Genomic DNA, 14,099 nt, shown 5'->3' with positions numbered 1-14,099 from the left:
AAAAATACTAGGACTAGGGGGCATGCAATGAAACTACAGTGCAGTAAATTTAAAACCAATCGGAGAATAAGTTTCTTCACCCAACGCGTAATTAAACTCTGGAATTCATTGCCAGAGAACGTGGTGAAGGTGGTTAGCTCGGCAGAGTTTAAAAAGGGGTTAGACAGTTTCCTGAAGGACAAGTCCATAAACCGCTACTAAATGTACTTGGGAGAAATCCACAATTCCAGGAATAACATGTATAGAATGTTTGTACGTTTGGGAAGCTTGCCAGGTGCCCTTGACCTGGATTGGCCGCTGTCGTGGATAGGATGCTGGGCTCGATGGACCCTTGGTCTTTTTCCAGTGTGGCATTACTTATGTACTTATGTACCTTCAGCTCCTGTATTCTATGCATGTCTTCTAAAATTTCTGCATACCATTAACCCAGAATCCCAGAATTCTCCAGAAGGAGGTCACTGAAATTCTTGATAGTATAATGCTGAACTAGTGTAACTTTTACAAGTTTGACTAGTCTGATAGAAAGAGAAGATCTGAACTCATCAAAGTTCTTTACGTTCTAGGTGTTCACTTCAAAAAACAACTACTCATGATCTATTTCTTTTATGTCCTTCAGATCAAGGTTATATACATCTCTACGCACTACAAAACCAAACCCAGGAGGTGAAGGTGGGAGAAGGCTTGACACTGAGAGTACTTATTGATGCATACCCCAGACCTCTTGACTGGAGCTGGAGACATAAAAATCTAATGGTGGATAACAATATATCTGAGCATAAGACAGTGATGACAGGTCTTGACAACAGGTACCATTTCATTGGTTGGAATCCTGGCTTTTAATTTAAATAAAATAAATTGTATGAGATATCACTGATTAATGAAGTGCTCTGAGGTCTTTTAGTCTTTAAGCATTGCTAAACGTCCTACTTGCACATAGGAAGCATTTGATTGCCCTCTTGGTGTCTACAGGGAAAATCCTTATTGAAAAGGACCTATGGATGGCTTCAGAATGAGTTACAGCTATTGTGCCATAGGCTTAACCATATGGTTAGGACTTTACCATAAGGACTACATCGACATAGAGTCCATTCCCATACAATACACTTGGGCTACTGTTAAATTGGGTTGTTTTACCATAAATCGGGTTATTTTAGCAAAGGGTCTCATTGCATAAAACCCAACTTATGCTAAAATAACCTTACTTAACAGTAGCCTACATTGCTAACTTCCTCCCTTAGAGGGAAGTTTTCAAACTCATTACTACTACTACTACTACTTCTAAACATATTTATGGAGCTACAAAGTGTACAAATACACATGAGAGATTGTCCTTGCTCTGTGGAGCTTACAAGTTAATCAAGACAGTCGGACAAGACATGGAAGAGTTTGGGGAGAATCAGGGAAAGGAGTTAAAGTTTCAAAGGTTAGTTAACATATACAATGTAACTGAAGACAGGGACCAAATTTCTTATTTGGTAACACTGTGAAAATTGAACCTTTGCCCCCAAAAGGAAATGGAATGGTTGGGTGAAGGGCTGAGGAGAGAATTTAGGTTGGATCAGTGAATTCGTCAAAAGATGCCCTAGATTCCAACACAATGCTACAATTTTCTTTATACCAAACTCTGAGAATACCATACCCAGACAATTAGGGAATTACCTGGGTAAATTGTCCTGTCTGAAAATGGTTGTCCACTACCCAATGAAAAAGAATGTTATAGAATACTTGGATTTAACATGCCTAACTGCCATCAGTTGGGCACGAGGATTCACACCAGATTTCAGCAGACATAAGCCCTTGCGTCCAAACTTGAGTGCAGGAATCTGTACTTAGTGCTATTCTATAAAGGTTACTTAGCGCTAAGCAACCTTTATAGAACTGGCATTTAGTGCAGAACTTAACAGCACCTAACTTTGGGCGCCATTTACTGAATCTGGTCCATAGTCTAAATATCTAGATGGAACGGTGAGGTGCCAGTACTGTCCGATAGTTACAATATTTAGCCCCTGTCCAGATAGCTTATCCGGATAGTTCTTATCACAGTTTTTTTTGTCCTAAGTTATCGGGATGATTATCTGGATAATGGGGCTGAAAATTGCTGCTATCTGGATCAATTGTGTCTGCACCCTGACTCTACCCCTACACCACCCTGGTACTATCTCAACCGCATTTATCCGAGTAGCAGGTGCTGCTATTCAAATGCTGCCAGTATGCCTATTCTTATGTTCTTTTTATAACCCACTCATTTGTGGTCCTATCCACTCAGATTTTCAGACATGTCAGGAGGGACATGAGGATTCTGAAAGACGTGAGTTTTTCCTTTGGATCCTTGTATACAAGTGGACTGTGGACTCGTGCATACATTTCCTGGAAAATAGACTTCTTCAATTCTAGATGGAACTTCTTATTTTCATTTCCCTTCCTTTCAGATATGAGTGCACCCTCCTTCTGAGTCGACTGAAGGATACTGAAAGTGGATCGTACACTCTTTATGTTGCAAACTCTGAAACCAATGCTTCAATTACTTTTAATGTCTTCCTGCACCGTAAGTCTTTTGTCAGGGTGAAGCGCACCAGGATGCAAATAAAAGTTGCATAATTTTAAGGGGATGACTAACCCTGGAGGACCATTGTGAGGATAGTGGCGGTATTAATTAAACTATCTTGAACCACTTCTTTCTAAACCCTGCCAAATACAGTATGTCTGTCTGATGTTAAAATTTGTTCTAAAATAAACCCTCTTACAACAGTTGGTAATTAACAAAGACCCACATATCTAGCATTACTCATTGAGTGGAAGCCCAAAGAAGCACAGATCAATTAAACTCATTCTTTTCCTAAGCTTTTCTAGTTATGAACTGATCACAGAACCATATTTTGTATGCTGTAAAGGCCTCATGTTATCATCTTGACTCAGCCTGTATTCTGCACCTTTTTCTCAAAATATTTTTTTTACATTGAGGTGCAGACCACTATCATGGCCCAATTAGATTACTGCAATTATTTGTGCATTGTCCTGCCCAAGCAGCAGTTGAGATGTTTAGAGTTAATACAGAATATTGCACCATGGGTCCTGCAGGAACTTATGCTCAGGGACCTGATTTCTGCTGAATCAGAAGAACTTCATTGGTTGCTGTTAGCTTTCTAGTTGGCTATGGTTTTTTGAATCTTGAAGTTGACGGCACTACAGTATTTGTGCTCTAGAACTCTCTTCACTTTAATCAAGATCTCTTGTTATGTAGTCCAAGTCCAAAGGAAGTGACCCTGTGGGGACACCATGAGAAAAGCATTTTCATGTTGGTCCCACCCCTATTGAACTTCCTCCCAAAAGACCTTCAAAAACCTGAGCTATACTTGGGGTTTCAGAAAAAATGCAAAATTTGACTCTTTGAGCAGGATAGCAAAGGATGTGGGCTGCTCCATTTTATTTTTTGTTGAGGGTGTGTTCTAGTTTGATGATTGTTTGTTGCTTGCACAGACAAATTTATGTGTGTGCATAAAAACAGAAGGAGATGCCCAAAATAGAATTGATCAGGGTAGCAGGCAAGTCAGGCCTCGCTAGATAAAGACATGTGGGATGCAAAAGATATTGTCCTACTGAAACAAATTTATGTTTAAGTCCTGAGGCAGCACCATTACCAGCCTGCTACTGGGGCTGCAATCTCCAGGGGTAGAGAAAGAAGTGAAGCATTGGATGTTGTGAAAAATGGCCACAGCTACGGCGAAGAAAGGTCTCGGCTGTGGCTGGTGACAGTGACCCAGTCCCCAGTAACAGTGAAAAAAAGTGAAGCAGCAGTAGTGATAAAGGCCCAGGGGGCTGCTGCTGGAAACCCAAGCCCCAGCTGTAGGGGAAGACTAGACCTAGTAGAATAAGGTGGTGGGAACTGGGAAGAGGAAAGGGGAGCAGGAAATGCTGGAAAAGATAAGAGAGAAGGGAATACAAGGAGGAGAAAATTCAGGGGAAGGAAGTGGAAGGGCAATGCAAGAAGGAATTAGGTTCAAGAGGGAGGGAAGCATGAAAGCGAGAGTATAGCAGGGAAGAGAGGTGAAGAGAGGGATGGAAAAGGAGTTATAGAAGAAAGTGTAAGGAGAAAGGGGGAAGAACTGAGTGTAAGGGAGAAGGCAGGGATTGAAGGCTAAATGCTAGGAGGAGGAGAGTACAAGGAGGAAGGGAAGGGAAGGGAGGAATAGAAAGGTTAGTTCGAGGGAGAAGGGATGGAAGGGTAAGAGCAAAAAAAAAAGAGAAAGTAGAAAGGAAAGTGGAGTGATAGAGTCTGAATGAATGCAGGAAAGGAGGAATGGAATGATAAGTATGGAGAGAGAGGGAGTGCAGGGGGAAGGAGGGGGAATGGGAGTGGAGACAGCACAAGGATAGATGGGAGGTTGAGGAAGTGAGTGGGGAGAGAGCAAGGGAGAGAATATTTAGAGTCAGAAACACACACTGGTTACTACACAGGTTGACACACATACTGAGGTATCCCCACAATACTCATCTATACTCCCACAGATACAAACATGCACTCCATAACACTCACACACACCAGCAGTGACCACACATACCCTGTCTCCCTCTAGCCTCACAGCCACTGCCATGCTTTTGAGATAGTGTTTCTTTGTCTTTTCCCACCAAAACACTTAGAAGACATGCCTTTCTGCCAGCAGAGGAAGGAAAAACTTGCCATTGCATGCACTTTTCTATTTGTTTAGGAACTCTCTGCTCTCCTTTGATCGCTTCTCCTGGGAAGTAGTGTATCTCCTATTTTTCCCTTCTGCACTGACAATTATCCCATATGTACAAGGCACACTTGTATATCCCTTGCGATTTAGCTTCCTGTTTGTAAATAATAGCCTCAGATTAAATTAACATCAGGTCCTAGTAGGTATTAAATATCAACCAGTTAGTGACCTCTTGCTAAGTACTATGGAAGGAGGATGAGTTTTCCTTTCTGTTTATATGAGTTCCGTAACCACTCATTTGCATATGAAGATAAATATGCAACCAGCAGCAGTGAGCATTTTGCTGACCACCATCGGTGTTATTTCCAGATATTCAATGCCAGGCCACGTCCAGGCTTCAACATTGAATATCCAATTTATGCGGCACCGGATAACACATGGTCGATATTCGGAACGTAATCGGCTGTGGGTTGCCGCATAAAGATAGCACTATGTTTTATGTGGTCCCATTTATGGGTTACCCTGACCAGTTTAGTTCTGCCTCCAGAATGCCCCCAAAATAGCAGGTGTTCACTTAGGCACTAACCACTAATTTTCAGCAGAGATAACTATCTAAGTGCTGCTGAAAATTAGTGGATAGCCATGAACAAGTGATTTAACCAGTCAGTGACCATTTCTGGCCAGTTAGATCAATTTGAATATCAACCAGATGATGTTCGTTTATATATCCCCAGATTCTAGCACGCTTAGACATTCACATCAAAATCCAGGTGGATTCTATAACAATGCATGTAGCTTAATAAGCTTAACAAGATAATGAGCACTGATAACAGCACTTAACAAGCAATAATGAGCATTAATTGGCATTGATTAGAATTTACGCACACAACTCACTAAGCGTATTCTGTAATGAAGTGCACTGAACTTCTAACGTGTGCACGCAAAAGGGGGTGTGGTTATGGCCGGGGAAATGGGCCTTTTTGTGGGCGTTCTGAAATTTACGTGAGCAGTTATAGAATATGGCCCAGTGCACATAAATGTACATGCCAGGACTTATGCTATGTTTTCCTTGGTGTGAATGGATGCACGTAGGTTTAGGCGCTGAGATATCAACTCAGTGTATTTTATAATTGGTGCCTAAATCTAGGTGCTGATTTTAGAATATACTGAGTCGGCACTGATTTCAATGCCAATTTTTTAGGCACCTGATATAGAATCTCCCCCATAGGACCCAACGTTCAAAACCATTTAACTGGGTAGGAGAGGCTCCTAACTGGTTAAGTGACACTCAGCTGCCTTTCTGGGGATATTCAATGGCAGTTACGTTACCCCAATAGTGCCGTTGAATATCCCCTCTAACTACAAAAATGGAAAACAGGTATTTTGTCAGTGGTCTGGAGACAGTGTCGCCACATATCTGCTAACATGCCAATATTCAGCCCTTAACCGGATAAAAAGCAATCCTATCTTTGTCCGGTTTACCTTATCTGGTTAAGAGCTAAATATTGGCTCATACCAAGATAAGCATCAGCTGGCCACACACACACAGGTATACAGTGCTGGTGACTGGACATGGCCCAACATTGAATATCTGGATGTAAAGCTATCAGCACTAAAAAATCGCTGACCACCACCAGCTGAACATTTAGGGGTCCTTTTACTAAGGTGCACCCGCAAAAAAGACCTTTTAGCACGCGCTAACGATAGAGACACCCATTATATTCCTATGGGCGTCTCTAGCATTTAGTGTGCACCAAAAATGCTAGCGCATCTTAGTAAAAGACCCCCTTCAATATCTCTGATTCAGACCCACAACTAATAGGTCTGAATTGGAGATATTCAGCACTTAACCGCATAAGCAACACCGCTTAAAGATAGGACTGAATTTTATGCAGTTTTATTTGACCGCTAAATTTAGGTGTTAAGCGCCGAATATCGGCACTTAAAGGCATAAGTGCCGGCTCTACCCCTGGACCACCCACAAAACAGCTGGCTTTGAGTTTAGCAGTCTCTGGTGATATTCAGCTGGACTTACCTGTCAAATGCCAACTACACATGAGCATATAGCCCCAAACAAGTGAATTCACCAACCAGGAGCTGTTTCTGGCTGATTAAATAGCTTCAAATATCAACCCCTATATTTTTCATGTGTATGCTCTGTTACAAATTTATTTATTTATTTATTTATTTATTAGGATTTATTTACTGCTTTTTTGAAGGAATTCACTCAAGGTGGTGTTCAGGAAGAATAACTCAAACATAAGCAATAGAGAATTACAGCAGTAAAAATATTCAAATAACAATACAAAGTATGGCATGGTTTACTACTTGCAATGTCAACACAATACATAATAGAACATTTTAATAGACAGTGTAGGGTATAAGCAAAGACAGAACATATAGATAGGTAAGAGAGTAAGAGGAGTTAGAAAATAAGGGGACTAATTTAAAGAAAATTGCACATGAGGTCAGAGCGGTGATTAAATATTATCTCAGCTATGTTATGTTACATTATGGGCCTGGATATGACATAATATGTTTTTGAATTTGGCGGGCTTGATGGCGTCTTTGTACATACCTTAGCATTTTAGCAGTATAGGGGCTCCTTTTACTAAGCAGCGGTAAGCCCAACGTGGGCTTACTGCTTGCTAAACAGGAAGTACTATCGGGCTACCACAGCAGCCCAGTGGTACTTCCCACCCCTAGCGCACCTTCATATCCGGAGCTACAAAAATAAATAAGTACCCGTCGGTAATCGAGCAGTGCCACGCGCTGCCTGGTTACCTCTGGGTTACTGCGGGAGCCCTTACTGCCACCTCAATGGGTGTCAGTAAGGGCTCCCCCCCGAAATGGCTACGCAGCAAGTGCTTTACTTGCCACACTGCCATTTCCTGCGGGAAAGAGAGACTTCCCTTTTACCTGCTGCGGTAAACACGTGAAAATCACGTGCCGATGCCAGCACAAGCGCCCTTTTGCCTCAGCTTGGTAAAAAGGGCTCTTGGTTTAGTACAGGGGCGTAGCTATGGGTGGGCCTGGGTGGGCCCAGGCCCACCCAATCTTGGATCAGGCTCGCCCAAGTGACAATGACTGGAACGGTGACTTTTACCCGAAGTCGCAACGATGAACAGGCAGGCAGCGCTGCGGTAGTAAAAGCAACAAGGAGACTGGTTCGACTCTCCATCCTTCACTTCCCTCCTTCTGCGTCCCGCCCGAAAGGAAATGACGTCAGAGGAAGGCGGGACGCAGAGGGAGGGAAGTGAAGGACGGAGAGTCAAACCAGTCTCCTTGCTGCTTTTACTACCGCAGCGCTGCCTGCCCGTTCGTCGCTGCGACTTCGGGAGTAGACTGGAACGGAAATTGGCTTGCCTTGGAGATGCTATGAAGGGGGAGGGGGGACACGCTGGATAGAAGGGGGAAGGGGATGGACAGAAACAGGATGGGCAGGGGAGAGAGGAGAATTGCTGGACAACAGGGATGGATGGAGGGAAAAGGGGAGAGGAAATTTGCTGGAGATGCATGGCTGGAGGAGAGGGCAGGGGAGAATGGAGAGTTGCTGGACATGGAGCGGAGGGCAGGGGAAAGAAGAAAATTGCTGGACAGAATGGATGGAGCGGAAAGGGGAGAGTGGAAATTTGCTGGAGATGCATGGCTGGAGGAGAGGGCAACGGAGAATGGAGAGTTGCTGGACATGGAGCGGAGGGCAGGGGAAAGAAGAAAATTGCTGGACATGAATGGATGGAGCGGAAAGGGGAGAGAGGAAATTTGCTGGAGATGGATGGCTGGAGGAGAGGGCAGGGGAGAATGGAGAGTTGCTGGACATGGAGCGGAGGGCAGGGGAAAGAAGAAAATTGCTGGACATGAATGGATGGAGCGGAAAGGGGAGAGTGGAAATTTGCTGGAGATGCATGGCTGGAGGAGAGGGCAGGGGAGAATGGAGAGTTGCTGGACATGGAGCAGAGGGCAGGGGAAAGAAGAAAATTGCTGGACATGAATGGATGGAGCGGAAAGGGGAGAGAGGAAATTTGCTGGAGATGGATGGCTGGCGGAGAGGGCAGGGGAGAATGGAGAGTTGCTGGACGAATGGATGGAGGGAGGGGAGAGAAGTCAGGAAGGAGGTGCACATGGATAGAGGGGATGGAAGAGAGGAGAAATGCTGGACATGGATGGAGTGGAGGGCAGGGAAGAGAGGAGAAATGTTGGACAAGGATGGAGGTAAGGAAAGACAAAGGAAGGAGATGCACATGGAAGGGAAGGGAGAGAGAAGAAATGCTGGACATGGATGGAGGGAAGGGAAGACAGTGGAAGTAGATGCACATGGATGGAGGGGAGTGAGGAGAAATGCTGGATATGGATGGAGGGAAAACTGCTGAGTTTAAGGGCTGGTTTGGAACACGTTGAGGGCAGATACTGAAACTCGAGGAAGGATAGGGACAGGGCTACAGATGGTAGACAGGACGCATAAGGACACAGGAGTATGGTGGACATGGTGAGTGAAAAAATATCAAATGGAAAGAAGACACTGCGTAAAACAGAAGACACTGGGACCAAAGCGAATAGATCAGACAACAAAGGTAGAAAAAAGTATTTTATTCAGAATTTATTAATTTGAATATGTCATCTTTTGGAAATGTGCATCTGTGATATTTTGCATGTAAGTTTAAATTTTTCTGATATTGCTGCATGCTGAGTCTGACCTCTTGAGTTAACTTTCCAGTTCAGTATTTTGCCTTCATATTTTTTGATTTCTAGTTCCTTGTGTCATGTCTGTTGTGTCATGTGTTTTTCAAGTGTGATCAAGGTGCAGTATTCTGCTAGCATGTAGTATTCGCAGCCCTTTTTGTTTTTCTTTTTTTCACGAGGTAGTGTATTGGTGTTTTAGAGCCTAGTGTAATTACAGTTCTGCCTTTTCAAGCATAAGGTTGTAGCTCATCCTGTCCTTGGAATTAGTGCTGTTATGGTTTTAAAGATATGAGTGTGTTTTTGCACAAGTTTGTGTATAGCATTTTGCAGTGGAGAGATTGTGGGATAATGTAATTATATTTAAAAATATCAATTTTTCCATTAAGTATGTATGTGGTTATATTGATGCCGGGCAGCTGTTGGGCAGACTACTTAGAAATCCATCATCAAGTGAATTCTTAGGCATTATTTTGTAGGATCCCAAGAGACACTACTCATACTTATATAGACAGTGCGTGCCCACCCATATTAGCTCTGGGCCCACCCAAAATCTCAGGTCTGGCTACGCCACTGGTTTAGTATTTCACTACTTCAATCCTGCAATGACTCATACCTAATTTTCCTCTTCTTTAGTGTGTGACCCCTGAGGCAGATGGGTGTTTACCGTCGAAACATGGCCCCATGTTGGGTCTGCTATAAGAGTGGTGCCTAATAAAGAGTTATATACTACCCACCAGGCTGTGAAAGTCGTTTTGGTTCACCCCTACTTCTGGACTTGCCTAGACTTTACATAACATGTTATGTTACGTTATGTTCTGTCTTGAGATGTTTGATTTTGGAAATCTGTATCAGTGGGCCTGGGTGGGCTGGGGTCCACCCATTTAGGGCTCAGGCCCACCCAACAGTAGCTGGTGAGGATCCCAAGCTCCGCCAGCTGAAGACTTCCCCCTGATGGTAACAAAAACACTGCTCAGTTTTCAGTTCATGCCTGCTGCAGACTGCCAAGGTGGAGAGAAGCATTTTCCCGCCAGCTGAGATATTTTTTTTTTGAGGGGAGAGGGGGAGAACACTTGGTGCCCACTCACTTCTTGCCTAGGCCCACCCAAAATCTGCTGTCTGGCTACGCCCCTGATCTGTATACATGACCACAGAGCTAGATACGAATAGGAATTGTTTCTGATTCTTCTCAAACAGAGCTGTGTCTGTTCCTGTTTATTTCAGAGCTTCCTATTGTCTCTATGAGCTTCAACTCCTCTCATGAGATTCACTGCAAAGCCTCAGGCTACCCTGCTGCAAGAATAAGATGGTATCAGTGTCCTGGACAGGTGGATAGGTAAAAGAACCCATTTATTTATATTTTATTTCCTTTAATTAGATATACCTCCAATCACCATGTGGCAGCTAGGCGGTTAACAATAAAAAGCTCAAGATGAGCTGTAGGTAAGAGATAAACAGAAGAAAAAAGAGAGAGAAAAGAAAAAAGAGGATTGTTAAGAAGTGACTGCCCAAAATTCAGCACTATTTAACTGGCCAGAATGGCTGCTGGCCAGTTAAATAGTGCTTAACCAGCTATCCTTTGCTGAATATCCTTGGTTAGCAGCTAGTAGATAGACTGTTATATTGCTCAGTATAACTGGTTACCTACCTATTTTCAAAGCCAGGTTAGTGGCCATATTTGGCTGCATGAAAACGCGGGATATCTTTGGCCAGTTTAAAGATATTCGGCTAAGTATGACTATCAACTTAGCTGGTTATCTTTGAACCAGAAATGGCCCGGCATTGAATATCCGTGATCAGTACCGACTGTGGGAGTTAGCCGGTCTAATTCCCAACGTTCTGCATATTGGCCCCCTGAGAGTATAGTCCCTGAATCATGAAGGAAATGCCTGACTGAAAAGCCAAGATTTCAAAAGCTTTTTGAAGGTAAAGTGTGAGGATTCAGTTTTCAGATGAGGGGGTAAAGTGTTCCAAAGTTTAGGCCCAGCTTAAGCGAAAGCCGTGGCTCGGGTGATATTGAGTCTTATAACAGAGGGAGGAGGGAGATGAAGAAGAGCTTGTTGGGAAGAACACAGGGGTCTATTATAAATAAATATCCCAGTTATAATTATATTGCTTACATATGGAGTAGAGTAGCAGCTTAGTGGTTAGAGCAGTGCCTGAGAATCAGGGAGGTCAGGATTCAAATTGTGCTGCAGCTCCTTTTGAACACTGGCAAGTCACTTAGCCCTCCATTGCCTCAGACACACAATTAGATCATAAGACTTCTGGAGATGGGGTGGGGATATGCCTAGTGTACCTGAATGTACTGCATCTTGAGCTATTATTGAAAAGGCATGAACTAAATACTAAATTTTAAAAATGTGAGGTTCCCGCAAAGTCAAAAGATAGAGAGCACCATGCAAAAGACCTATTCAACTCATGGGAAACAGACTGGATATTGAAGGCCTGGCCATTTCCAGTGACTGGCATTGAATATTCGGGGGGGGGGGGGGGGGGGGGGGGTTATGGCCGCTATAATCGGCTAAGATAATATTCAGTGCTGGCTGGTTAAGATTATTGCTATTATTGCTATTTTGGTGGCCTGATTTGTCCACTTGATTTGGCCGCTTAATTTGGTTGGCAAAGCACTGAATATTCACAGATAGCCAATTATATCGCATAAAATAACTGGTTAGCCGCTATGTGCTGACCACAAATATTCAAAGGGAGATAACTGTATATATCCCACTGAATATTCGCGGATAACCAGTTAAGTTCTATTCAACCATCCAGGAACCATTCCTGTCAGTTAAATAACTCTAAATATTGCCCAGCTACGCATCTAAATGAAAATATATCATTCTGTTGAGCAATCCACTCAACTCTGAAGACTTTGGTAATTGCTAGCCATTTCTGAAGTCAAAGGGCCCGATATTCAGGCCATGGGAGTTAGCCTGGCTAACTCCCATGGTCAGCGTTAAACCTGGATATTCAATGCCGGGCCATTTCCTGTGACTGGTATTGAATATCCAGTTTATTTTTGGGCAGTTTGAACATCATCGGCTAAGTCGATATTCAGACTTATCCGGTTATGTTCAAACTGGCTAAAGATATCCCATATATTCATGCGGTCAAACATAGCCACTAAAGTGGGGCTGAAAATAGAAGGATGGCTGGTTATATCAACCTATATAACTGGCTAACTGCTATATTCATCGGGAGATAGCCAGATATCCCCCACTGAATATTGCTAGATAGCCGATCCTGGCCAGTTAAATGCTTTTGAATATCAGGGGGGGGGGGGGGAATCCTTAGATTCCAAATTGTGATTTTCAGCTTTGTTTGCTGATTTTAAAACATTGTGATTTCACTAGGAATAACAGCACATGTAACAGAAGTGACAGTAATCCTAGGGAAGGAAGTTAAGCAACACTGTTTGAAACTTGATCCAAATTTAAGCATGGATGGGTTAGATTTGAGAAGTGGTGTACCCTAGAGTTACATTTTGCTGTTAAAGCTAAGGGAAGTGAGTCACTCTCTGAGCAATGTTTATCATTACAAACCACAGGCATTGCAGATATTTTTACAATTCATACTTATGCCTCAAAGTATAATCCTGTGTACCAGGGGGTTCTCAACTCAGTCTCAGGGCATACCTGACTAGTCAAGTTTTCAGGATATCCATAATGAATATTGAAGAGATAGATTTACATACCAAGGAGGTATGCATATATAACATTTGTCGATTTGGCTTGATCAAGAAGTGATCTGAGCGATTACATGAAAAAATTGAACAATGAGGGGGACAGTAGGGAACACTGAGGGGTCCCACAGCAAGCTTTCTACTTGCTAGATACCATACCCTCCTTTTTCACTGCATAATAATGATTAGGAAACCATGAAACCACCTTAAAACTCTTCCCTGTATTCCGACTTCACACAGCGTTGTTAACAATAGTTCATGGTCACCAAATCGAAAGCGCTAGAAAGATCATAATAATTGCAGATTGGCTTCTGCTCAATAGAGCCTTATCTTGAGCCTTTTTTGGTAAAGCTTTTCCATCCTCTGTTCCTCTGACCTAAATCATACTTGTGTTAATGGATGCTTGCATCGTCTCAGTCTCAGTACAGCTTTCTCCTTGTGTCTTGTTCACTCCCTTCCTCCCATATTGATTGCTTAGTTCTAATTAATCCCATCTTCCCCCAGTTTTCCTTATATAAATTTATTGTAACTTAGCTTCTTCTTGTGTCATCCTTTGCATACCCTCTATATTTTATTTTAAACTGCTTAGGTACTATTGTAATTTGCAGTATATCGAATTAATATAAAATGTGATATACCCCAGTTTATATATTGCATAGTGGGGTCATAATCTAAATTTTGTATCTGGGGCAAGTGGAGGGTTAAGTGACTTGCCTAAGGTCACAAGGAGCCACTGTGATAATCAAATCTCATTTCCCCTGATTCTCAACCCACTGAATTAACCATTAGACTACTCTTTCCACTGCTGTTTACAACAGTGACACAGTATGGATTCATCTATTCCACAACACCGAGCAAACATAAAATAAGATGTTAAAAAAAGACGTCAGAAGTTACACAGTCCACAATCGCTGTGGCAAATTAATCTAGTGCTGTATGATATAACCATAAGTAATTAAACATTTATTCCACACCATTCAGTGTAACAAACACACATGCCTTGAAGAAAAATTATTTAAATTAAGATAGTAACACAGTGAATCAACAATAGAAAGATTTTA

At 42.7% G+C, this 14,099-nt stretch overlaps 1 protein-coding gene across 1 annotated transcript in view; it reads left to right on the top strand.

Annotated features, from left to right (window-relative positions):
* CSF1R (colony stimulating factor 1 receptor) overlaps positions 1-14,099 on the top strand; it is a 120,364-nt gene that overhangs the window by 45,698 nt on the left and 60,567 nt on the right. The window contains exons 6-8 of the mRNA XM_030213013.1: positions 617-806; positions 2,430-2,545; positions 10,578-10,689. Coding sequence (XP_030068873.1) covers positions 617-806; positions 2,430-2,545; positions 10,578-10,689 — 418 coding nt within the window. The remainder of the gene's footprint in view (positions 1-616; positions 807-2,429; positions 2,546-10,577; positions 10,690-14,099) is intronic.

The sequence above is a fragment of the Microcaecilia unicolor genome, chromosome 8 (assembly GCF_901765095.1).
Source record: "Microcaecilia unicolor chromosome 8, aMicUni1.1, whole genome shotgun sequence".
NCBI lineage: Eukaryota > Metazoa > Chordata > Amphibia > Gymnophiona > Siphonopidae > Microcaecilia > Microcaecilia unicolor.
Note: the sequence above shows the minus strand (reverse complement) of the source record. Positions and strands in the feature narration are given on the sequence as shown.